The sequence below is a fragment of the Emydura macquarii genome, unplaced genomic scaffold (genome assembly GCF_026122565.2).
Source record: "Emydura macquarii macquarii isolate MOO-44397 ecotype Brisbane River unplaced genomic scaffold, CSIRO-AGI_Emac_v2 contig_2676, whole genome shotgun sequence".
Lineage (NCBI taxonomy): Eukaryota > Metazoa > Chordata > Testudines > Chelidae > Emydura > Emydura macquarii.
Window position 1 is genome coordinate 32,819,013 of NW_027132813.1, and position 27,655 is coordinate 32,846,667.

At 40.9% G+C, this 27,655-nt stretch overlaps 1 protein-coding gene across 1 annotated transcript; it reads right to left on the reverse strand.

The window, feature by feature from the left end:
* Window positions 1–110: 110 nt before the first annotated feature.
* On the reverse strand, window positions 111–27,100 carry MTIF2 (mitochondrial translational initiation factor 2). The gene is made up of 13 exons (XM_067565165.1): window positions 26,844–27,100; window positions 26,203–26,323; window positions 23,902–24,070; window positions 23,287–23,447; window positions 21,963–22,139; window positions 18,603–18,742; window positions 17,391–17,515; window positions 15,868–16,072; window positions 14,377–14,629; window positions 10,048–10,188; window positions 2,555–2,719; window positions 2,097–2,237; window positions 111–377 (listed from the first exon to the last, which is right to left on the reverse strand). Exons 1-13 carry the CDS (start codon window positions 27,066–27,068, stop codon window positions 208–210), a joined length of 2,193 nt encoding a protein of 730 aa, XP_067421266.1. The 5' UTR covers window positions 27,069–27,100; the 3' UTR covers window positions 111–207.
* Window positions 27,101–27,655: the final 555 nt, after the last annotated feature.

Here is a 27,655-nt window from a genome sequence, read left to right on the forward strand (position 1 = left end):
CAGAAGTGAGGAAGTCACCACTGTAGATCACATCCCCTGAAACAAATCCTTTTGCTATTGAAATATCAGCTCTTGGCACCCTGAACCCAGTGAATTCTTACAATACAAGCCACTTTGTAGGCAATCTTTAATATAAGAACATTTTGTAAAGATGATCAGGAATAATACCAGGCCTTTCATCCATCATATTCAAGAGAAGTAAAATTATTAAAATGCTGGATCCCAGGAAATTGTCTGTTCAACTTCCTTGTCTTCATAGCAGATAATTTCATCTCCAATATTGAGCTCTATGTTCTTATCCAAACTCAGACCACAATCCATGCCAGTTTTTATTACCTGGACATCATCTTTATGGTGCTTCATTGAGGTTAAACATCCTAGAGACAGAATGAATGTTAATGCAGGGAATAATGGATCCAACATAAAGACTAATATGTCTTAAGACTTTTTAAAAACAAAAACAGAAAGCCCAGTAACTACATGGCAAGGCCAAGAAGGTTCTGATTTTTAGTGATTCTGAACATCCATAGTTTCCACAGATTCTAAAAATCAGGCGCTACTCCTTTCAAAGTTTAATTGGGTACACCATGATCTGACTATTTCCTTCCTACCTAGACTGATCTCAGGTGGTAAGAGCATGTGGAAATCTCTTGTGGGGAGAGAACACCAGGATGATGGGTCAGGAAAATCTCTGTCCAAAACCAATTCTACATGAATGGCTTAAGCAAAAGAACCAAGCTTTTCAGGAACTACCCATGTCCTTTTAGGTGCAGTCCTCTGTAAATAATGTATTCACTGAACAACTTTTTAAGGATCAAATTCCACCTTCAAACAAACCAAAACCATTTCCACTGACTTTGAGGGGATTTGCCTGTATAGATCAGAAGATATAGGCTAGGCCCAAGAATGTAACTGCAATGGTGAGCATGTGTGTGTGAGACACTGTGTCTGAGAACACCTCAGAAACTCCATATTCACCAATGTCATGTTATTATATGTTCTATACAAGGTATGCCTTGTGTGGCATTATTTTAAGTCTTGATCTGCTGAATATTAATATCTTGTTGAATTGTATGTGCTACCATAGTATGTGAAGTAAAAAAATTTCCTGAAAACACTGCTAGAACATGTTGCAAGATGGGAAACTCCCACACACAGCCCTTCAGGTACAATAGAGTGACCAGACAGCATTGATGGCACTCTCTCTCACTCATTCAAGGACAGATTCCACTAACAGGGATTGTTTACAGTGGAGCTTCACAGAGAGGAGCACGTACACAATGAGGACAACCCCCCAGGTCACAAGCACTGGTTTTTCCAGCAGCTAGAATAGACTATAAAAGGAGGAGAGTGACATCACCACTTGTTTTCACTCCCCCACAGCTCAACACCTGAAGAAACGTCTGAAAGACAAAATACTTTTGAACAGGGCCAAGGGGGACCCAAGCTTCAAGGAAAATGTAGCCTGTGAATTGAAGAGCTGCAATCCTCCTTGTACCATCTCTCAGGGTGAGACAGTTTAGATTCAAATCCTGTTAGAATTTAGATTGTGTTCTTATTTTATTTCTTTGGTAACTTCTCCTGATCTCTTAAGCCTACAACTCATAACCATTTAAAATCTATTTTTCTGTAGTAGTTAAACTTGTTTAATGTTTTATCTTAACCAATGTGGTCTTGAATTGGAGTATCTAGAAATCTTAGCTCAGTAACAAAAACTAGTTCATGAGTCACATAGAGAGGGAAACAGACTCATTAATGAACTTAGGCTGGAGAAATCTTTGTCCAGCACAAGACGGTATTATCTTGGGGTGCATTCCTGGGCAGTGAAGACCTTGGGATCTGTGAGGTTTAATGGCTGTCCCCTGGCTCTATGGTGGGTGCATGAGTGATTCAATTGGTGTGTAGCACCACCTGCTTTTGTGTTGGATAACAACAAGGTCTGGAGAGAGACTATCAACAGAAACATATTTAGAGATCAGCACAAGTCACAAGAGTAAAGGAGGTTCAGCAGTACCCCCGATTCAGGCTGCACGTCCATGACAGTATGGTGGTAGAATATCAGTGTGGATAAATGTTTTGATAGCAGTTTTACTTACCTTTCCAAATAACATCTTTGTTACGAATTAGTTTAAACTTCATCTTTCTGACTAACTGCCCCTTCTGTACTCGGCAACCAGCCACTGGAACCTTGCTTTTTCCTACTGTGACATAGAAGATATCAAGAACAGAGGCCTCCCCTAAGGAAAGAAATGGAAGGATTAAGTGCAAGAGAGTGTAATATGAATACCACCAGTAATGAATGCTATGCTTTGCTGTGCTCTTCCATTGCTATCAAAACTTTAAAGTCTTCAGGACATTCTGCTGCTGTATATTGAGAACTGCAATCTATAAAATCCAGTATAGTGGGAAAGTTATTTTGGAGAATGAGATTTGTGTATTTTCTCGACATACCACTTTAAATCAAGGCCCACCCCAGAGCAGCAAAATATTTTCCCTACCCCACAAGAAAGGTCTAGTTTTGCAAGACAATATTTACCATTCAGTGAAAACTTACCTATTGTATGTTCTACCACAGATGAGGGTAATTTGCTGTTCAACTCATCTTTCAAGTCTTCAATAAGATGGTAGATAATATTGTGAAGTTTAATTTTTATTCCCTTTTTAGCAGCCAGCTGCTGAATAGATTTGTTTGCATTCACACTGAATCCATATATGACACCTGACAGATAAAACCAGCATGGCTGATTATTAAATACAAACACTCCAAGTACAGGAGCTTCTTTGTTTTTCAAGCAGTAAGTGAAAATGCTTGGAGATGAGCTTGCAAAGGCTATGCTGGAATATTACTATAATATTTTTTATTCTCAGCACATGCTGTACTAAACAACTGAACTGTTTGCTTTTCTTTGGTTGAGATTTTCACATTTACTAATTTAAATTATAATCCTCTTTTAATCTTCCTTTTTAAAAAACACCTTTTGGAATCAGGCATCAAGATATCCTGAAACTGAGTGCTATTAAAAGCAACATTGCTGTTAGCAAAATGAAATATTATAGTTTCCCCATTTTAACTTTTCCACTTGTTTTTAAAATCAGAGATCAGATACTGGGTCACTGTACACTAAGTATTTCCAACAATGCTCTCTTACTTTAAGAGTTTCAAAAGATGAGTGTAGCTGTGTCAATCCCAGGATATTAGAGAGACAAGGTGGATGAGGTAATATCTTTAATTGGATCATCTTCTGTTGGTGAAAGGGAGAAGTTTTCAAGTCAAACAGAGCTCTTCTTCAGGTCAAAGAAGAGCTCTGTGTGGTTCGAAAGCCTCTCTCTCATCAACAGAAGATGGTCCAGTTAAAGCAGTGGTCCCCAAACTTTTTTGGCTGTGGCCCCCCCTTACCTGGTCCATGCCCTTCCCAGGAGCCACAGTCAGCCAGAGCCAGAGCCAGAGCCAGGAACGGGTCTGGAGCCCTGGCTTGGGGCTGGGCCGAAGCCAGGAGTGAGGCTGGGGGGTGGGGGGAGGGGGAAGAGTGGAGATGGGGGCGGGGGGGGCTTCCTCCCCGCTTTACCAGGGGGCTGCTGTGGGCCCCACCGCACCCCCCAAGGGACCATGCTGCACAGTTTGGGGACCTCTGAATTAAAGCTATTACCTCACGCATCTTGTCTCTCTAAGTTCCTAAATGATACAATTACATTTAACAAAGCAGATAGATATTTGGTTAGATCCTGTGGTCTGGCTGAGCACTATACTACACAAAGGAGCAAGATGGAAAGGGAGCTCTTTATCTTGGGGCCAGATACGAGACTAATTCGCTCTCCAGTATAAATTAGAGTAGCTGAAGGAGGTTCCAATTTACTCCCAGCTATGGCCCAGAGCAGCTCTAGCAACTGGGGATCTAACAGACATAGGGACACTCCACCCATGCCACCTGGGCTGGGAAGAGGTTACCACAGGAACCACTACGCTGGCCAACCTCCTCCACCATTGGGATTCCCCTACACAAAAGAATCCTCTGGGATCTGGTTAAACCAGTTTTCTGGCTGCTTTGCATTACTGGAGCAGCGTAAACCAACCAGAACAAGGGCTCAGCTCTAGAGCACTATCTCCAACATGTAAACTTGCAGGTATAGTCTGCCACATTATAGACAATACAGGTATTGTGCATACCCCTCTCTACATTACTTGCATTTTCACTAACTGTTTGCACAGGTACCAGTGTTTATTTTTTGTGAAAGAAAACTAACATTTGTATGTTTCATTCAAATTTACATTGATTGTATTTCTAAAGGGAGGTTACTCACTGTAACTAATGGTTCTTTGAGATGTGTGGTCCCTATCTGAATTCCAGATGTGGGTGTGCATGTGTGCCATGTGCTGGAGCCAGAACTGTTTAGAGTAGTGTCCGTCAACCTACATGCCCACCTTGCGTCATCCACATGGCATGTCTGAGGTGTTATATGGCTGTTCAGATCAACGCCCCCTCAGTTTCAAGCTCATAGCACAGGGGTTGGGAGGTGGGATTAGAATCCAGATAAGGACCACACATCTCGAAGAATCATCAGTTACAGTAAGTAACCTCCCTTTCTTCTGCGAGTGCTGGTCCCTATGTGGATTCCAGATGTAGGTAGCATAGCAAACAGTAATTAGCGAGGAAGTGAGCGCTAGGCTCAGCAGATTCGAGAGTTTGTAGGACTGCATGGCCAATTGGTGCATCCATCACTGACGAGTTGACTATGGTGTACTGTGCAGTAAAAGTGTAAATATAGGCCCACATTGCTGCCTTGCAAATGTCATGCCATGGGACGTCTACAAGGAAGGCTGAAGTGATGGCTTGTGCCCTTGTGGAGTGCACTGTGATGTCCGGTGTTAGACGGATTCAGGAAATGGAGTAGCATTCCATGATGCGCCTGGAGATCTATTTAGAGATGCGTTGAGAAGAGAGGGTGCAGCCCTGACCATGGTCCACTATCACAATAACGAATCTGGGCGAGGCTCAGAAGTACAGGTGCGTTGGAGATAAAGGGCCAGTGCATGACTGACATTGAGGGAGTGCAGAGTGCATTCTCTGTTGGAGGAGCACAGTTTAAGGTACAAGGAGGGAAGATGAATGACCTGGCTGAGGTGGAACGGTGAGGCCACCTCAGGGAGAAATTTGGGGTGGAGTCACAGGGATACCTTGTCCCTTTGAAACACCATGAAGGGAGGGTTTGCAATCATGGTTGGCAGTTCACTGACTCATCAGATGGAGGTGATATAGCTACCAAGAAGATCACCTTCATTGAAAGGTGGGTGAGTGGTCAAGGGTTTGAACGATGGTTTAGTGAGAATACTATGTTGAGTTCCCAGGGACAGAAGAGAATGTGTTCAGGAGGCCACGTAGGAAGCAAGTAGATGTTGGATGGCTAAAGACGCAGAAGCCATCTAATGGTGGAAGGAAGGCACTAAATCATTGCCAGGTGCACTCATATGGAGGAATGGGCAAGGCCTGAGATGTGACGGTGGAGTAGATAGTCCAGGACTGTTAGTACAGACATGTTCATTCCCATATGGTGGTTGCAGGATGCCCATTCCGTGAAGTGCTTCCACTTGACTTGGTAACAAGCCTTGGTCACAGAGCGTCAGCTATGTATAAGTACATCCTGGACCGCTGTGGAGCATGCATTGTCTACTTTTGAGCCCCATCCAAACACCAGGCTGTGAGGTGAAGGGGGTGCGGGTTGGGATGTTGGATTCAACCCTGTTGCTAGGTGAGCAGTTTCGCGGGGGGGGGAGGGGAGGAGGATGGGGGGAGACTGATTGGGGGGCGGGTTAAGAGATGAAGGAAGGAGATCTGTGAACCAATATTGGTGGGGCCAGAAGGAGGCTATGAGTATGATAGTTGCCTGGTCACGTTGCACTTTGTGGAGTACCTGCGGTAGGGGTGATATGGGCGGGAAGGCATATTGAAGACACATTGTCTACGGGAGGAGAAAGATGTCTCCTTGTGGTCTGTGCCCGACGGCTCCCCTGGAGAAGAAGATGGAGAGTTTGCGGTTGCAGTGATCAGGTCCCATCTGGGAGTGCCCCACTGCCAGAAGATAGCATGGAGAGTAGGGAGAGTAATGTAAATTTCCCACTCATGGCTGGAAAGAAAGGAGCAGCTGAATGTGTCTACCAGGACACTGTCTGTGCCTAATAAGTGGGTAGCCTGTAGTGTGATATTGTGTCGTAGGCACCAGTTCCATACTCGGATTGCTTCTTGGCAAAGGGACAGAGACCTGGCTCTGCCTTGCTTGTTTATATATACTACCACTGTCATTTTGTCCAAGAGGAGTTGTACATTTTTTGATTGGGTGAGGGAGACGAATGTTTGATAGGTGCATTGGAATGCTCGTAGTTCTAGGATGTTGATATGCATCCTTACCTCCCCAGGGTATCATAGGCTCTGGGCCATGTGGCCCCATATATGGGTGCCCCAGTCTACGAGTGAGGCGTTTGTAATGAGGGTAAGGTTGGAAGTAGGTTGGTTGAAGGGGATGCCCGTCAGAACCTTCAACTGGTTGTACAACCATGATAGGAAAGTCACCACTGCTGATGGGAGGGAGACTCATTTGTTGAGGTGGCCCTTTTGTGGATCATAAACTGATCTGAGCTATTGCTGGAGGCATCTCACATGGAGGTGGACATTGCCATGTGACCCAGGAGTGAGAGGCGGTGGTGGACGTGGGTGTAGGGATGATGTTGCATTTGTGCAATGATGGCTGTGTGAGTGGCCAACTGGTATCTTGGAAGGAAGGTCCATGCTGTGTGAATTCAAGCATGCACCTATGAATGTGAGTTCTCTGGTAGGTACAAGAGTAGACTTTTCCTTGTTCATGTAGATGCCCAAATTGGTGTGAAGTTCTCGCAGTGTCCGGATGGTACTGAGTAGGCGTTTGCAGGATGAAGCTACCAATAGCCAGTCATCCAGATACAGGAATAAGCACATGCATGCTGTAATGACAGTGAATACCTTTGTGAACTCGTGAGGTGCGGTGGCTATCCTGAAGGGGAGGACATGGAATTGGTAATGGGAATGCCCCTCCGTAAAGCAAAGGAATTTGTGGTGGGCAAAATAGATGTCCACATGGAAATATGCATCCTTCATATCGAGAGCCACAAACCAGACCCCACATTTGAGGGAGGGGATGATTTGAGGGAGTGAGACCATGCGGAAGTGGCATTTGTGGATATATTGGTTTAAGGCTCCGAGATCCAGTAGGGGGCGAAAGTCTTCTCCCTTTTTCAGTATGAGGAAGTAGGGGGAGTAGAATCCATGACCCTGATAGTGATGTGGAACTTGTTCTATGGCCCCCTTCTGGAAGAGTGTACACATTTCCTTTTGAAGGAGAAGTATTTGAAGTATTCGCAAGGTTGATGTGAAGTTGGTGGTGTGGGGGGGGGAGGGAAGGTGTGGAATTCTATCAGATAACTCTAGTGAATGATGTCCAGTACCCATCAGTCAGTGGTAATCTTGCTCCAATTGTGGGCAAAGAGAGTAAGACAGCCCTCAAACACAATTGGGGAAGCCGGGGGAAGGGTTCGTAGTCTCTGGTGAGGAGTCAAAAGAGTTGTCTTGGAGGGCGTTGATGGAAGGTAGAAGTAGCAGAAGTAGAAATGGTGGAATGTCGGGGTCATTGGGAACCTTGGCGATGGCAGGTAGTGTTGGTAGACAGGTCTGGTAGGGTATCTGGGTCAAAAACTTCGGCCACTTTGAAAACGAGTAGGGGCCCGGGTGTATAGGCCCAGGAACTGAAGTGTAGCTTGAGAGTCTTTCAGGAAATGAAGGCTCTCATCGGTTTTATCGCTAAACAGCTTCTGGTTATCAACAGGGATGTCAAAGGGGACTGCAGCCTGAAGGGAGATCTTGGACAAGTCTGCCTTTCTCAATAAGGGCTCTGAAGTCCATTTGTCTGTCTTCCAGGAGGGAGACTTGGAACTCTGCTAGTCTTGAGTATGGCCTGGTAACTAGGTATGTGGAACTGCCGGCCAGCTGACTAGCATACCTTCCGTCCAAAGAAGTTGAGTTTTTTTGTGGCACGATCCGGAGAAGTGATCCTGGAGTGCTGTTTTCTGGTCTGTTGAATTGCTGCTTGCACCACTAGTGAGTTTGGTGGTGGATGCACGAATAAAAAATCTGTGTTTTTGGCTGGGATGAAGTATCGTCTTTGTGCATGATTTGGTGTTGAGGTGCAGGAAGCTAGGGCATGTCAGATTGCCTAGGCAAGCTGAAAAATTGCACTATGAATTGGTAATGCAACCTGAGATAGACATGTCTGTTGCAGCATGTCGAAGAACTCATCCTGGGAATCCTTGACATTCTCTGCTGGTAAATTAGGGGCAGAAGCCATATGCCGGAGAAGATCTTGGTATTGCCCATGGCATGGGAGAGTGATGGTAAGATGAGTGCTTCATCCGGGGACGACGATACACCGTCGTGAATGGTGGGTCCGATGGTCCCAGTGGTGCCGGTGGTACAGAGATGCTCCACAATTCATCACAGAACGCCAGAGGAGCAGTATACTCCAAAGAAGGCGGTGGTGGTGCTCTGTGCCCGTAATAGGACCCATACAAGTAGGGCCTCTGATCTACTTGCATTGGAGGACCCTGTGGATACCTGAATCACTGTTCTGTGGTGGGGTACGTATGTCGTGCATATTGTTGTTGTTGCTATCACAGACTACATTGCTCTTGTGAGAAGGTTGGGTCTGGCTCTGAGACCAGACTGAATCTGAATGTTGATCCAGTAAGGGTGATGCTGTCAGAGCAGACGGAGCCAGTGGTGCAGGCATGTGTTGCGATGGGTCTTCTGGCCATACCGTGGACGGGTGATACAATCACAGTGGTTCGTTTGCTGCAGACAGAGACTGAATGGTATTCAGTGCTTCATACTGCTGCAAGGGCCCCTCCAGTGGTAGCAGTAATTTGCTATTGGTGTTAGAGATGATAGTTGGCCAAGTGTGCACATTGAGGTGGCAAAACCATCCCTGCTGGTTCCGGCAAGGTGGATGGTTGCCAGGGATCTGGTAGTATGCCGGTGTGGCAGAAGTCTCAATCTTGTCCAGATGTTTAGTCTGTTTGCCTTTGCCCACTTGGGAGCAGGTGCTGCTGTTTCTGCACGTGACTTCCTCACAACTGATCTCAGTTTGGGGAGGGAACACAACGCTTAGAGGTGGTCCCTCTCGGGGACCCACCTTTGTGCCCCTGACTGTACTACTTGTGAGCACGATGAGTCTTGGGCAGTGCTGCCAGTACCATCAACGTCATCATGGCGGGGGACGCAGTCACCGCCGGTGTGGTTGGGTGTTCCGGCAGGTCTGTCTGTGCCACCGCTGGGTGCACATGCGGACGCATTGCTTTCTCCATGAGGTGTTTCTTTAGCCTGAGTTCTCTCACCTCATGGGTTCTTGAGGGGAAGGAGCAGCAGAAAGAACACTGAGCAACGATGTGGGTCTCACCAACGCAGTAGAGGCAGCGTTGGTGCTCATCGCTCACCAAGAACGATCGCACGCACATGACACAGTTCTTGAAGCCGGCTTGTCTGGGCATAATCCCCCAAAGAGGGTGGACTGTCCTAGGAAGAGGATAACTTGGAGACTATATATTTCTAACGCACTAAATATAAAACCATTAACAATTCTAAATTACCACAAACTATTCTAACTAGTAAAGATTTTTTTTTTTTTTTGCTATGTAGATTTTCTGAAGGAGGATTGTTCCAACTCTGGCCATGCAGCGGTAAGAGGAAAACTGAGGAGGTGTGATCCATGCAGCCACATAAGACCTCGAACATACCATGTGGGTAACGCAAGGTGTGCACATGGGTTGCTGGACACCACTTTAAACAGTTCTGGCTCTGGCGCATGGCATGCATGTGCACCTACATCTGGAATCCACATAAGGACCAGCACTCAAAGAAGAATTAATTATTACACAGTGGAAACAAAAACTGAAAGCACAGCTACCCTGTTCATTTAATAAAATATGAAGGATTTCACACTGATTGTATGATCACTAAATATATACTTTACCCTTAAATGTTTCAGCAAGATTTATGTCATTTTCATTGACATCCCCTACTCCAAAATGGATCACATCCAATTCACATTCATCGTCAGCATTATAGCTGTCCAGAACGTTTAGAACTGCCTCAACAGAACCGTCTACATCACCTAAATAGATCAAATGTTCTATTACTAAGTGTTGTAAAATCAGAATAAACAAGTACCAAAATTATAATATAAGACAATAAATAAAAGACATGTTGCTACATGACAACTCTAGATTGTACAATATCAAAAATGATTGAATATCTAGAGCATTATTCTTTTTAGTATACAGAAGAGACTGCTGAACCTATTTCACAAACTTGAAAGTGTCATGTTCTATTCTGAAAAGTGACTGAACACAACATCATTGGGGGGGGTTTCATGTTTGTTACGTCTCAATGATTTTCAGATCAAATTTGCTTAGTTTGCAAGTACTGTCAGCCCTGCACACTCAGGCTGGCTCTTGCATCATCACCATTAATAAAGATTCTGCCCAGCTTCAGTTTCACCAATGCAACATTATTGCCTATGAAGTTGTGCTGATATAACTGATGGCATTCTTGCAGACTATGGATCTGCACAAATACTCTGCCACCAGAATTTAGGGCCCATCCTGCAAACACCTGAGCATGTGAGTTATGCATTTACGCACATGAGTATCAATAGGATTGTTCCGAGTTACTCACCTGCTTAAGTCTTTGCAGGATCAGTGCTTTTGTTAGCAATCCTGTTGCTGAGGTAGGAACCAGAAGAGAAGCCCATAGTTGCTGGTTCACTAGGGCTGACAGTAGTAAAAATACATTTCTTAACTAAGTAAGCAGAATAGACCCAGGAAGCAGTCTCTGAGTAGACCCAGGAAGCAGTTCTGCTGAGTAAAAATATGCCATGTTTACATAGTAACTTTTCAGAGTAAAACCACACTTTAAATTTATTGTAGTCATTAGGTTGTGCTTACATTAATTTTCACAGAGAAAAAAACATTTCCATCAGGAAGTTCTTCCTCAAAGGATTACAAGCCAGTGGTTAATTTTAGGACTGAAACAGAACGTTTTCTTACCGTGGAAAGAAATGTTGTCCACACAGATTTCATTGTAGGTATGGATGCAGCCCACATGCACAAGATTGGATTCTTTTGACTGGCAGTGTCTGCTAGGGCTGCGTCTGCGCCTTGAACACCCTCTTACTCTCTGCAGCCAAGATTATAAAAAGCAGGGTGCACACCTCTCAGTTCCTTCACCAATAAGAATCCCCTAAGAGCAGGTCTCCAATTAACAAAGATGGAAGGTGGGTCGTGGAATCTGTGGATAACACATATCAAACCACCACAGGTACTGCAGGGTGAGTAACTGTTTAAGTGATTGTCCACAAATTCCATTTTTGGTGACTAATAAACAGTTGCCTACTTCCCTGTAGCTAGGCAGCAGGAGTTCTACTTTAATAAAGTTGCAGGACTGACCAAAGATAGCATCCAATCTGGATGCTTATGCCAGAGAATAGTGAGTGGTAGATGTATGGCTTGAGTTCCATTTTCCTGCCCTACATATCTCTGGTATGCAATTGTTAACCAAACATGCTGCAGAGGCCACTTCAATGCTAATATGTCCGGGGGGATCTTTCTTAGCCAATTCATAAAACTTGAAGCAGTCTGAGACTCGCTTAGTCTCTGAGATGATGTAAATTGTCCCTTAATCCTTTCAGCAAATGCCAAAAAGAGAGTCTAGAACAGGTGTGCACCTGAATGGATTGGCCTATCCACATAAAAGGGCAATTCTCTGATGACTTCAAATAAGTGGAGGTTTATTTAAGACCAAATTTTCGCCTGGAACAGACAATGGAAGAACATAGGGAGATGAATCAACTGATTGATGTGAAAGTTGAAAACTACTTTAGGGATAAACTTTGGGTGAGTTCTCAGGGGAAAATAAATACGTTTCTTCCAGCAGAGGGGCAGTTCTGTTAGCTGTGCCTGGTCTTGAGATCACCACTGAGGGTGGTTTAGCAATGACCTACCATAGCCTCTCAGTGAGGAGAGTCTGATATCTGCTCCACATGAAGGTATCTCTGTGCCATGTATCAGTGCTGATACAGAGTCCTACAGCTCTTGTAGTCAATACTTTAGTCAATGCCAAGGTGGTGGGTGGTACGTACCACAGTGGTGGGTCTCAAAATGGGCATGCCCTGTGCCAAGATGGACTGTACCAAAGTACTTTGTGCCAGGGGCTTCAGTGCTGTGATTGGTGCCTTGTTGTAGGTAGCAGAAGCAGTACAGTTGTCAGTGCAGGAAGAGACCCAAGATGGCCCAATGCTTGGAGATCAGTTCATGGATGAAGGACAGTTGACTGAACCTGAACAAGACAGAGGTAAGGCTAGTGGGCAAAGGAAAGCGTTTTGAAGAGTTTGCAGTGCATTCTCATTTCATTAAAGATACACACCCACAACTGCTCAATCTGATCTGTAGTTTAGGTGTACTCTTGGATTCCCTGCTGACACTAAGCATCTGTGGTTAATGCTTTCTATCATCTCTAGTTGGCAAGGACACCGTTTCTCCACCTTTTTGAGACCAGGGACCAGCTTCCTATACTGTGTGAGGGAGATCTCAGGGACCGGTCCATGGACCAGTCACTGAGAAACACTGGGCTAGGAGATCCAGTCCCATACTGTTGGATGACAATGTGGCCTCAGTTATTCATGCATGTGTTAGTTCTCCGCTGAACTACAGCAAGGTAACAGACCTGAAGCCTTCAGCTGTTAGAGAAACTCCAACTAGAACAGAACACTGCAGCATGTCTCCTCAGCAACACAAGCTACTGAGAGCACATCAGACCTGTCCTCCACTCTCTACACTGGTTTCTCATAAAATATAATATCAAGTTCAAAGCCTAGGTCCTTATCTTCAAGGTGCTGCATGACCTGGGTCCAGGATATCAAAAACATAAAGCTCCAGGAGAAAGACTGTGCTTGACAACTTTGCTCCTCTGGCACAATGGAACACTCTACAATAAAGGTAAAACTTGTCTGTACAAGGGAGAGAACTTTTTCTGGGGTAAGTCCAAGACTGGAATGAACTCCCCCCAAAATTAAGGACCATCACAGACCTCACCACCTTCTGCTCTAAGTGGAAGATGCATTTCTTTAACCTGCACTAAATACAAATACATAGCAACATCTATTTTTTTTTTTTTGTTAAAAAAAAAATCTACCAGAAAAAGACACCACTGCACACACTTCTCCTCCTGCTTAATGCACAACTGATGGCGCACAGATACTACGGTGATGAGTGTGGTATAAGAATCTATATAAAATCAAATAGACTGTTGGCGTTGGCTTGGGTGTAGGTACACTGAAACGAGACTCCAACTTCAGGCTTTTAGAAGAGTGAGCCTTAGAGGAGGCTTTCCATCCCATTTGGAAAGGGGGATCAGAATCTGGGACAGCTCCTTACAGGCCCTTTCTGAAGATACTGCCAATATTGCTAACAAGTAGGACTTATGAGTGACAGGTTGCCTTGGAGCTTGGGGTGGCACCTCAGCTCACCAGGGCACTCAGTGAATGGGATAGGCCCTGTACCTGGAGTGTTTCAAAAAGTCTACCAAAATCTAATAAGGCTTGCATGGACCTTTCCAAGAGGACACATTTCTGTTTTGCCTCCCTCACTATTTGAATCCTTTTGGAGAAGGACTTGGCAATTGAGCAGTGCTCTGGACCAAGGTCTTCTCCCAGGTACAGCAACATCAGGAGCATCTGTGACTGGTATTCCTGTATCACAGGAGGGACAGACCTTGAAACCAGTGACCTGCAGTCAGTCATTAAATTCTTGTTTGAGGGGTGAGAGTGGAAAGGCCATAATACATGGGAGATGGGATATGTACAGGGAATAAGACCCTTGTACAAATGGAGGGAAAATCTATCACTACTCTAAATCTAAGAGGGTTTTTTTTTGTTTGTTTTTTAAAAGCCAATGGGCAAAGAAAACTTATTTAAGATAAAAATAAACTAATAGAACTGAGTCAGCTAACTTGCTCAGGGCAAGGGATGTGGACGCTACATGGTAGCATCTCACAGCCACAGGCAGTAGCAACAGCATGCGTGTTGCAGCCACCCCATCCTTTATACCTTCAGCTATAGTAAGCAAGAAGGGGCACAGGTGAAACCCCAACAGATAGTGCTATTTTCAAGAATCAGATCTCATGCACCAAGAATGGAATCTGTATGTGGATACTCACTCAAGAAGTGAGTATTACAATAGGTTTAAATTTAGACTTGGGAAATATGCACTTAAACCATCAAAAAGTCAACTGAAAACAACAGCACCTTTAACAATTACAGGTAGCACATTTCTATCACTCTCCACTCTCTCTTTAGGCCTCATAGACATTAGATGTTTGTTGGTTTTATACAGTATTGCTTTTCTCTGTCTCCAGGTCATATTGGCTAGGCTCTCTCGCTCTCTCTTGTAAGCATCTTTGTGTTCCTTTCGCTTTGCTTCAATAACTTCCATATCCTGTTCGATTATCTTCTGTTGTTCAGCATAGTTTCTCCAGTCAACAACTTCATGTGCCCTTTGCTTGGCAGAAGAGACAGCACTGTTACTTATCAAAATATAGTACTGGGCAGCTTGGTCTTAAAGGTTTTTCTAGCGGATTATCTGATGGACCCCATTCAAGCACTGTCTTGATTTTAACTTTGTTTTGCTTTTAATTTTAATTATTATTTTACAGTTTAGCTAAACAATCTCATTTTACACAGAAAACAACAGAAGTGTCCAACATAGACAAGTTCTCAAGCCAACACACAAGGACATGGTAACCATTCCATAAACTACTCTGGAATAAACTGCATTATTTTGCCCCATGTGTCTCTCAACTCACTCCACAGCACCAAAAAAACTGACACCAAAACCATTTATCCAAAGCAGCAAATAGAATCCTAAATTGATTTAGGAAACATTCAATGGCCAATTCATAAGAGACTGCTATAGCCTCTCTGGAGAGCATGTGATATCAAAGTAACTGGAAAGGTATATCTGAGGGACTCCAAGGACACAAGGAGAACTCTAACATGAGGAACCTGATATCAGAGGTGGGCTTCTGACATTCAAACTTACAAACGGTCAGGGAAGAACATGGGAACCTTTGGAGAGGTTGGAGTCCTATGAAATGATACGGCTTGTTCCCTCTAATGACACAAACAGTACCTGTCTGCATTAGCTTTGGCAGAGTTTAAGTTAAAACATGTTATGAACACTGATTTCTTTGTTTTATTTTCAGCCCATTAATTACAAGATTGATTAAAAATAATCAGACTATTAAGTCTTGGTTTGCTTTATGGTAAAGTCATTATTATATGCTACTGAAGGGTAAACAAACTTCCAAGTCCTTTGAGAAGCATGTGGGAAGACATTAGTAATTTATTCCAGAACACTCAGACAAGGCAATACTGAAAAAAAAAAAAAAAAGCCACCCAGACACTTGCTGCAGTCAAGCAGACCCATAGGGAAAGAAGGAATAGGGAACCACTGGTCACACTTACATCCCACTGAGAGGCTGCTTTCTTCAGTTAAATGTGGAGCATATCAATCTGGGTGTGCTGGAGGAGGGGGAGGAGAAGGGGAAGGAGTATGGGTTATGTGTTTCAGTGGGCTCTACAATTCTTTTGTGGAAAATCTATTCCAGGCCACATTTAGTACCCAGGGTTTGGCTTCAAACCCTAGCCACTAAAGTTACCATTTTTGTATTTAATTCTACTACACTACATACTGCAATACATGCGTATTTGCTATGCGTTAAGTTATCCTTGCTGTACCTCAGATTCTACTTCAAGGATTTCAGCTCCTGCTGAAGGGATTTCCTTCCAGCCCACAATTTCCACCGGCATGCTGGGAGTGGCTTCATCCACCGTTTTGCTATTCTCATCAAACATCAGGCGCACTTTAGCCCAGCTTTGACCAGCAACCAGAATACATCCTTTTTTCAGAGTTCCTCTCTGGATTATGGCTGTGGTTACTGGACTAGGAGGAGGAGGAGAAAGGGGAAGACACAGACAATATTATATTTATAGTTACTACAGTTACATGCCTTTATACTTGCTTTTTTCATCTTTTCTTAAACAGTATGTGCTATGATCTCAGAACATTTCTGTTAAACATTTCACCACTATGCTAAGAAAGTTTTTAAAGGAGGCCTGCAAAGGGAAAAATGGGCTGTCCCCTTTTTTTAGTTTCTTTTTATTTATATATATATATATATATATATATAAATAAAAGATGTTAAAAATTCAACAACCTCCTCCTTTACCATTAGGCACTGACAAAACTGACAAAACATGTGAGACACCAATCAGTTCTCCAGCAAATCCAGGAAGTACCACATATATTGCTTATATTTCTAAGGTAATAAACATTAAGCAGAATTTGTTGAAAATAAACTTTTCAGGTCTCCCTTTATATATTTTATACAAAAAAGCCCAAAATTAAATTGATTGATTTCATTTGCAGGTCCCCTTTAAATATAACCATTTTAAAGAACAAAAAGACACTTGTTAGTGGATTGTACATAAAATGTTATCTATTTTATAGTAAGTAAATCCCATCGGTTAAAAACCTGCCAGATATTTTAAAATGTCATGAATATTAATCTGTTAATATTTTATTTAAATACATTAAATTAGTTTATGTTTTAACATTTATGCTGTCTGCTTGTGTTACACTTTTTTCTACTGGACAATAAAATAGCCTAGTCAGTTTCTAACCGTTCATTTTCTGGTTCCCATCCAAAAGGCAGTGGTCCCCAAACTGGTGTGTACTGAGGGGCCCAGGCCAACCCTCACAGAGGGAGCACTACCCAGCCCAGCTCTAGCCCCCCTGCTTCCCACCCAGCTCTGCCCTCTTTCTTTTTTTGTCCCCAGGCCAGCACTATCTCTAGCTCCAGCTCCTACCCCATCCCCAGTTCTGCCATCAGCCCAAGCTCTTCTGCTGAACCAACTGTGCAGTAAAGAAGAGTGGGCATGGACAGATTCCATTACTGGTAAGGGAGGCATGATAGGAAAAGTCTGGGCACCACTGCAGTAAAGCAATAAATACTGCAAAGTTTGGACTGAAAACACCACAGAGGAATTGTAAAACTCAAATAATCTATTTTCATTTAAAAAAATAAGTTTTATTGAAATATACTAAGAAACTAGAGTTTTTAATTTACCTTTTTTCAATTAAAATTTACATTTTGGGGGTGGAAAGCACCTGGACAGTGACTCTAACAAAGTCTACTGGAATAAACTTAACAGAAACATTCATGAAAGTTGGAAGGAAGACAGATGATTAGCTGACCTACCCTTTTCCTTTATCTGTGCGAGACTCTATTATGGTTCCTTCTACTAGGCCTGTGGAGTCTGCCTTCAGTTCCAATATCTCTGCTAGAGCAACAGTTGCCTCTGCTAAAGCCATCAGGTTCTCACCCTATACCAGAAAACAGTTAAGAATTAAGGAGAAGCATTCAAGGCTCCTTCATATCATGAACAACAGCTGCCTGGCATCTTGTATCACTCTGTTTGCACAGAGGCAGGCAAAAATGAAACATTAACAAGATATCTACAATGTAATTCCCAAATAAAGTTCAGACAAGCAAGTCAGCAAGCAGGGGAAGGAAGGAAAACTACTGAAAGTGATCAACTAATGATTTAAGGATAGGAGAGACATTGTGATAATTGTTCATCACAGTCTTTTCTCTTCTCCCTTCATCATTCTAGAGACATACAATTTTCTTTCCAGGATGGGAAAAAGAGTGGACATACTACAGATTATCAGTCACCACAAGTCAGTGAAAAATAATGCAAACAGGAGACCGCCACAAAGATGAGTAAAGAAACCATTTTTATATACCCACATTGTGGATGTGCATAATTTCAGAAGTGCTTGAATTTGCTGGCAATTCTTCAGGGGATGAATAGGGATCAAGTCAGAAAGACAGCAATAAAGTCGTTAAGATATTGATAAGATAGCTTTGATCACCATAGAATCAAGTGCAAGTGGTAAAGCTAGGATTTCAGTTTATAGTAATGGATAGACCAGTAGTATAATATATTAGATTTATGAGACTTGTTCTCTCCTGCCAACTGTGCTCCAATGTCCAGATATGTATTATAAAGGTTTTATACTTGGTTTTGAATTTCCCCTTCTGCCCCTTTTTGAATTTCCTCTTCAGGACTAATTCCTCTGGATGCCTTTTACTCAAAGCGAAAATTGAGTAAATGAGAGTTAGAAGAAGTCTGGAACAAATACTCACTAAACTTCCTGTACAAAAATCAGAAGCAACTGCAAGTCTGTAATTCTACTGCTAGTCTCTTGCTCGCTAAAGGCCAGAACCTGCAAGAAATGGAGAGCTCTTGGTTCCAACTGACTCCACTGGGAGCTCAGGGCAGTCAGCATACTCAAGGATTAGGGCCCAAGTCAAAACTTTCATTTTCCAGGTGTTAAATCAAAGCATGTTCTGTATTCCGTATGACAGAACTCCCTGAATATGATCATTCATTCACCAAACCTTTACCTTAAGTGCAGAAATAGGTATAGCCTGAACATCACCCCCATACTCTTCACAAACGACATCATGAGCCAGCAATTCTTTCTTCACTCTTTCAGGATCAGCTTCAGGTTTGTCACATTTGTTTATGGCAAGGATGATAGGAACTAAGAAAGAGTTAAGTATAAATCTTTTACACCAGTGTCACAACATTTACCTAACTTCTAAATTAAAGTAATACATGCCTTTTCCTACTGTTTGCTACGTGAAACACAAGTGAATCCTGTTTACATGTTCAACAAGCATATTTGTTTGTACTAGGCTTAAAACAATGCCCACAAAGTGTCCAAACATTTAAAGTGATATTAATAAAATTATACCACTGCTGGTTTTTGGGTTGCAAAATTATGGGAAAACACAAGAAGTTTACATATTTTTTATTGTTTTTATTAAATCTGGTGCTAGTAACAATCCAACAAAGCCAAGCAAATTAGCTCCAGAGTGATATTTTGCAAATAGTGAACAGTAGTGCTAAAATATCTCTAGTGACATATCCAAGCACCTTTTTCTTACTGCATCCTTACCCAATATAGCAGAATGTTACTAATTTGTGTCATGCAGGAGGTCAAAGTAAATGGTTGTAATGGTCCCTTCCTTCTGGCCTTATAATCTATGAACCTATAATACTCAGGTACTATCTATCTTAGCTATTTCTAAGATGCCTGTTACCAATATCTAAATAAAGGAACAGCACAATGCGCATCCGTCAATAAAGAGAATCAATACTGATGTTCACTTGTATTCACTAGAAAACTAAAGTAGTAAGGAATAATTCTATTTACAAAAGCTCTTTACCCTCTGTAGTGATCCATGTAGCCAAGCACTGATGGGCTTCAAAAGGGTTGCCACCTAGCCCTCCTCCACCCTCAGCCAAGGAAGTTTATTATAAACAGAGATCCCTGAGGAGCTGGGGGGGAGGGATGTCCTCCCACTGAGAACAAGTGTAGAGGAAAAAAAGCAGTTGTTGCTCTTTCCTGTGTATCATATTGCGTTCAATGCCATCAAAAGTCAGAACAGTTTTGTGGTGGTGCATTTGCCAAAACTACCCTAGAACTTTTCATCTTCTCTCCATTCTAAGTAATTCTGCAAACTTCTGCCTGACACAAACTGAAAAATCTGGAATTTAAGCCCTGGTCAATTTGATGTAAAAGAATTAATTACACTACAACCTAACTAAGGCTGTTGAGATCATGTGAATGGTCCAAGATAGTGGATGTCTTTTCATAGCACATTGTTTAGATCCACTTTTCTTTTGGTGGTAAAAAGAAGAAAATCCTGAGATATCAAAAGAACCAGCAGTGTATTTCAAAAAGGTCCCCTAAGCAAGGAGCCCATATTTTAAATACCAAAGACTTCACTGTCATTCACTAGTACAGATCTAATCCACAAAACAACTTTAGTTCCATTTTAAAAAAATCTTTGCAATACCTTCATTGAAATTTACCAACGTACACATAAAAGTTCTCTAGTTCCCTCTTAACTATGGTGATAATGATAAAGGAAAAAAAAAATCTTCCTCATGTGTCAAGAAAAATCAGTTGTCTCAAGTAAATAATAATTTGGAAAGCTTTTTAAAGAGATATCCACAAAGATATTTTTAATTAATGTTTTAATATCTAGACTACAATAAAAATGTTAAGATTAAGCTTACGGAAAATGAAAAAAATACTGCAGATAGAGAAATATCCCAGTGTTGGCCATGTCACTATTCTATGTGGGAAAACTAAGGATTATAAAACCCTGAAAAATTGAAAGTGATTTGGAAACAAGCTTAGACCTCAGAATGTCCAGCTGACAAAGACTTCTGAAACTGCAGAGACATTTGCAAAATGGGATTATGAAACTGCTAGAATTGAATAATTCTGATTTCTCTGTAAAATGAATAGAGGCAATTAAGTCTTATGATTCTAGAGAGATATGCTACTAACAACACTATCCTAAAGTCCCTCCACTCTGCAGATTGGGGTTAAAAGCAATCCGTGGGATCAGGCATTGGCAGTACATTCCTCCAAGACCACACATGATCTGGAAAGCATTAAACAGGTACAATTCCCATTTTTTTACTTCTGTGTTTTGTTTGCCAAGCATATGAACTGCTAAATTTGTATGAGTATAGCTTTCTCAATATCTTACATATCCAAGTTAGGGGGATTCCAGTGGAGGATGGTTCTTAGCCCTACGTTACTTAACATTTCTATCAATAACCCAGAAAAAAACATAAAAATCATCATTGATAAAGTTTACAAATGACACAAAAGTTGGGGGAGTGGTAAACAACATAGAGGACAGATCACTGATTCAGAAAGATCTGGATCGGTTGGTCAACTGGACGCAACCAAAGAACATGCATTTTAAATACAGTTAGATGTAAATGTATATATCTAGGAACAAAGAAGGTAGGTCATATTTACAGAATGGGAGACTCTATCCTGGGAAGCAGTGACTTTGAAAAAGATTTGTGAGTTGTAGCGGATAATCAGCTGGACATGACCTCCCTGTGTGATGCTGTGGCCAAGAGAACTAACACGATCCTTGGATGCATACACAGGGAAATCTTGAGAAGGAGTAGAGAGGTTATTTTACCTCAATATTTGGCACTGGTGCAACTGCTACTGGAATACTGTGTCCAGTTCTGGCTCCCACAAATCAAGAAGGATGTTCATAAATTGGAGAGGGTTCAGAGAAGAGCCACGGAAAATGATTAAAAGATTAGAAAACATGCCTTATAGTGATAGACTCTTTGAGTCTATTTAGCTTAACAAAAAGAAAGTTAAGGGGTGACTTGATTACAGCATGTAAGAATCTAGACGGTGAACAAATATTTAACAATGGGCTCTTCAGTCTAACCGAGAAAGGTATAGCACTATCTAATGGCCAGAAATTGAGAGTAACTAACCATTGGAACAGTTTCTGAGGTTATCAAGATTCTCCATCACTGACAAACTTTAAATCAAGATTGGGTGTTGTTCTACAAGATATTCTCTACGAAATTATTTTGGGCAAGTTTTATGGGCTGTGCTATACAGGTCAGGCTAGATGATCACAATGGTCCCTTCTGGCCTTGGAATCTATTAGACACTTTTATTCTGATGCTCAAGGGACTTAATTATTCCATAGGATTTTTAAGGAGAAAAACATCCTCAACCTGAATGGACTTGAATTTGATTCAAGGATTACCTTTTGTGAAAGAGGACAGGCTGGCATGTTTTGTAATAATGTTTATACTTGGAATGGTTACTAGAACGCATCTTGGTTTATAGTGCTGGGTATTAAACACACCACAAATTTTTAAAAATGAAATATTAAAAGGTCAATTATATACAGTACCTTTGGCATTTTTAGCATGTTGAATGGATTCTATAGTTTGTTTCATTACTCCATCTTCTGCTGATACAACTAATATGACAATATCAGTGACACCTGTACCCCTTGCCCTCATTGCTGAAAAGGCAGCATGTCCTGGAGTGTCAAGAAAAGTTATCTTTTCCCCAGAAGGCAAATGTACTGTGAAAACATAATTTAAAACACAATGCATTTTATGCATGATCTTTCCCATAGTTTTCTTTGAACTAATAACTTCCTCCATGAGCCATTTTTATATTATCTATGAAAATTAACACACAGTTTCTTTCATTGCGGATATCAAAAACTTGCAAAAATCAGGGCTACTAATGAGCATAACCACTGACTGTCCATGACAGAATATTGTAAACCCTTCAGGCAATAAACTAAAATGATCTCTGAATTTAAGTTCATAGCATTTGTATAGGGGGACTGGCATCTGGGCCTTGGAGACAAACTCAGTGTTTAAAGGGCAATGATGAGTTTAATTTATAAAGACTGGGGATTTCAAGGGGGTCTATGGCAGATTTGCAATTGGAATTGGATGCCTATCAAAAGGGAGTTGGGTGCCTGACTGCCTCAGGCCCCTTTGAAAATCTGTCAAAGTGCCTTTTATCTATATGTTAATATTACATCCTAATGTACATAATTCACCTCATCCCACCACTGAAATGCAGAGAGTTTTGAGGTGAAGTGCAGCAAGTCTTCAGTTTTAAAAAGCAGCACTATACAACAGTTTAATATATATAAGCTATATGTATCACTTTTAATCCATGTATTTCTAAGAGTTTTCTAAGGGAAGGGAAGTATCGTCATTATTTTACAGACCGAAACTGAAGCAAATATTAAGTGATTGCCCACAGCAAGGTCAGTGGCACAGCTGAGAATAAAACAAAGGGCTGCTGACTCCAAATCCAACGTACTCTGTACTAGAACACGCTAGCTCTCTTTAGGACAGGAAGGAAGAATGGTATATGCAACTGTAACTACAAAGGAATGTCAGGTAGGCACACTACAATTACCCAAATTGGAATTGGGCCAGGATGCAGAGTTCTTTTTAATCCTTACTCTTGCAAAAAGTGAGACAGGATCTTTAATGTCCCCAAGTGATCTAGACATAGTATTATTTCAATATTGTAAATGGTATGCATAACGTTTTTAAGTTCCATCCAAGCAGTATGTTCATGGTTTTTTCTGTTATATAGCAAGAAACCTGCATATCATGGTATTCTGTTCAAGTAAACTGTAAGCAAAGCTGACTACTATATATAATGTATAATAAATGGTTACATATATGGTTAAATCATACCAAGAAAGGCACCAATATGCTGGGTGATGCCTCCTGCTTCCATTGCTGCCACTTGAGTTTTTCGCAGTCTGTCAAGTAAAGTTGTTTTCCCATGATCAACATGGCCCAATATAGTAACAACTGGAGGTCTTGGGGTTAATAAAGTTGGATCAGGAGGCAGCCTACAATTAACAGCAAAGCGTTCATTTTGCAAATGTCAAACACTCTGTGTAATATCTATGGACAATAATGATCTCTATGCATAATTAAGTAGCCAAGCATAATAGTTCAGTATTTAATAGAGCAGTCAAATTCCTCCCCTAGACTTTACAAAGAAAAAAGTAATCATGAATCACTAACTAAAGCATTTTGCCATCTTTATAGCAACCAATCTTAGTTATATCAGCATCAATTAATACAGCAATCCCCTTTAGATGAAGCAAGAAGCAACATTCTTTAGAAAGTTTCATGAAAATCAACAACTCAAACATAAAAAGTCTTAACATTGACGTAGCAGTTACATGGGCAAAAGAATCAAACAAGAGGTTATAATTTACCTTTTAAATATCATCAGTTGTGTATCACACATCCCAAATGTGCTATTTTAATAGTAGTAGGAAACAATCATAATTTTACCTTTTCACAGCATCTTTATTTTCTCTGATTTTTTGTTTTAGTGTTGCCCATTTGTAGTTCATCCCTGATTTTGTAATAACTTTCTTGATCCAGACTTCTTCCAAAACTGAATCTGGTTCTAGTGAGTCTACATTAATGCCTGAGAGTAGCAAGGCTTCGTACACATGATCTGATTAAAGAAATAGTAAAGGCATTTAATAATACTTTATCTTCCAGAAGATACCTGAGATAGATGTACCTATTAATACAGGATATGCTTTCATCCAATACTCCAGCTCCATTCAAGGAAGTGCAAGCAGTGAAGGAAAAGTAGCAATTTCCCTCCTTTTCTTGGTATATTGGATGTGAATTGCTAGTCTAAATAAATTATTTATACACACAGTAGTTAAAGTATGTCTTCCCAAAATACTCTATCTTGAAAGTATTTTTACTTGTCCAGGATTTATAGAAAACATTCGTATAATATAGTATACTTACATGGACTAATCACCTTCAATAAGCTGTTCTGAAACAGGACCTGAAACATGGTGCTTTAATGCTTTATTTTATTAACATGCATAACAGTCAAGTTTTTGCTATATTTTCATCCTGAGTATAGGGGTAAGTGACTAGTAATAGAACTGAAGTTTCATGGACATCTGCTGATGCAAAAAATCGTATTTACTGGTGATCCATGGGAAACAGACTGGTCACACAGTGCAGGTTCCTCCTCATTTCCAGGTGTTAAACTGCATTAGCGATTGCTGAAAACACTTTCCTAGCATCACTTTCCCATTTACTTCCATTGCAACCTATCCCAATCCATTAAATTCAAACGGAGTGTGCTAGAGCACCAACCAATAAGAGGACACTTTCTCTTATCAGATGGGAGACATTTTTTTAAACATCTAGACTAGACCAATTGTTTTATTTACTTATTTCAGTCCAAACTTTTCCCAGATCAAAGGAACTCAACTCATCTGAATCAGATGGTAGAGAAGTGCCATAGAGGACGACAAAATCTCAGGCAAATCTGTTCATTCCCCACCTTGCCTAGTACTGGAAATGCAGGAAACATTGCAAAAATTAAGAGTTGCTAATGAGTGACATGAGCACTATTAGAAAACAGTGAGTCATCAGACATACACAAAGAGACACGGTAGATTTTCTTTATTATCAGCACATTTACATGAGTACAGAATTAGGTATAAAAAGCTGAAAATTAGCATGATGTTGATAAACAATTGATTTCAGGCATCAATGCTCTAATATTTGCTGAAAGTGTAAAAGTGTAGCACTGTGCCCCTAAAATATTATTAGTCTATAAAGTAAGTGAAGCCTTGCTGGCATGGAGAAATAGCCCAATTTCAGCCATCCATCACTACAGCTGCACCAGTGCAAACCTCTAGGGTAGACAAGCAAAATTGCAATTTGCATGGATGGAGGTTACTCCTGTTTCAAACAGATGTAAGCTCTACTGGTGTAAATCCCAGCTTTCTTGGCCTACATTCAGGTTTTGCACTAGTACAGCTACAGCAATGGTTGAAACTGGAAGCTAATTTCCAATGCAGACAAGGCCTATGTAGCTCTAGCTGACACACAATATTTTAAATGAGTGGAAATATAACAACTTTCCATTAGCAAACAAGCTAAGTACTAAAACATGCTGCTCAAAATGTGGACTGTTATGGCAACACCACCATGATTTGTTTGGTCTTTTACCATCAGTTTTCAGCTTGGGGATCTGAGCACACCAAGCCTTCCCCAGTTGACGCCTGCTTGGAAGCTGTGCTACAGATGTAGCATTAGTGTGGTGCTATGCTTCTACACTGAAGTACTTGCAATGGGTGAAGTTCCATAACTGTAGTCAATTTCATTCACAATTTACCTAATATGTAAAGCATTTCACTACAGGAGGATGGTGCTATTCTAATTCTCTACCTGTTGATTGGAAAAGTGAAGAACAAAAAAATAAAATCAGAAACAGAAGATGTATATGATAGAGACATACACACAAAGAAAAGATCACCTCAAATAAGGTAAAAGTATTTCTTATCTAACAGCAGTGTTCCACATAATTTTCATAATCAGGATTATATGGCTACTAACATTTTAATTTCATTTTGTTAAAACTCTGATATAAGAAGTTTGTCTGGCAATGCACAGAGGGATTTATTGTGGATCCTGATGAGAAAAGGTGTGGTAATCAATTATAATACAGATAATTCTAACGTGTCATTTCCCATAGCATCCTTCAAAACTCCATTATTGTCTTAAATATAACACTGCCGGAATTTCTTTCAAAACAATAAATTGGCTCACCTGTGTCTCTATCCATAGCTCTTGCAAGATCTTCAACTGTCATCCTCTGATGTATCTCTATCGTCTGCTTTTCTTCTTTATGTTTTTTTGGTGAGAATTTCAGTTTCTCTGATCTTTTCTTCTGCAAAGGAGTAAGACGTGCATAAGGATAAACTGGTGGCATAAATTAAAGAATGACTAATAAATAATATTTAAAGGGTTATTGAAAACAAAAATCAAAGTTGTAAACAAATTTCTTTGCCTACATTACAAACAGATTACTGAAAGAACTGTTAAAATAATGAATATTTAAAAATCACTTAGCAGTATTTTTACTGTTTTTCGCCTCTTTCATTTTGAACAATGAAAATCATTTCACTTTTGTTTATAGTCAGTTTTTGTTTCAGATTCTTGGTGCTGCAACCTTTGGATTTAAAATACTTCCAATGTTTAGGAGGAAGTTGCAATATATCTACACATATATTAATAGGTCTTGTGAATCTAGAGTAAATTCTCTATACAGAGTAGTAATCTTATACACACAGTAAATTCATCATAAACAAGAGTTTTCATTTATATAATGAAAATGCTAAAAAATTGTGTCTTGCACTTCGTGCTTTTAGACAGGGATAATAAAGTAGTAGTTGGAAGCTGTTTATTACCTCCTTTGTAGCTAAAAGTCTATATTGTGAGAGCACAACACTGATGAATGTGTCTGTTTGCCAGAGCTGTGGGTGTAGCTGAACTGGCCACATGGGGTATGCAGGAGACTGCACAGGCTTCCACCGTGTTCTGTGAATTTTCCTGTAAAACAGACTATGCAGCTGTCTGTAAGAACAATGTAACTGGACCAGGTTTTCCAATTTCAGCATCATCCACCGGTTCATTTCTTCACTGTGAATAGAAAGGATACAATGAAATACAGTACCTTTCAACTGTCAGAAGTATGTCCCCATATTAGCATCAACTTGAAATAAACAAAGACATAGATGTTTTAAAAAAGCATTTTCTTGCAAAAATAAAATGAATCAAAATATATTTAGCAACTATTTTATTTTATTTCAGATTTTTTTGATGTCCTGTTTCTTCTTACACATTTCAAATATTTCCATTTGCTGTACTGTCACAGCTTGGAAACCACTCATACATTCACTAGTCTCCTAACAACTATTGCAATCTCCTCTGTAGTCTCAGGGTCTCTTTGACCCCACCTACAAATAGGAAATTCAGACCAGTCAAACTATCCTGACATAGTTACACTCATGCAAACACCTAAAGTAAACATGTCACATTGGGACAAAGCGGGTTTGCACAGTGCAGTTTGATCCTACACATATTGAAATAAACTGCACAAGCATAAATCCTGGGTGTGCGCTTCTACCTACTTCTGCAGCCAGGTTTCCTTTTGTGTTTCCCTCCACTCAGTCAAAGACAGCTGCCTTGACGTCCCTTTTGTCTCCTCTCACAGACTTTT

Excerpts from the sequence above, each read along its gene's own strand:
- MTIF2 (XM_067565165.1), bottom strand. The coding sequence starts at position 27,068 with ATGAACCGGTGGATGATGCTGAAATTGGAAAACCTGGTCCAGTTACAT. Across the intron at positions 16,073-17,390 it reads CGCACAGATAAAGGAAAAGG|TCCAGTAACCACAGCCATAA; the intron begins GTAGGTCAGCTA and ends TCCTCCTCCTAG. Across the intron at positions 10,189-14,376 it reads GCTACCTGTAATTGTTAAAG|GTGATGTAGACGGTTCTGTT; the intron begins GTGCTGTTGTTT and ends TGATCTATTTAG.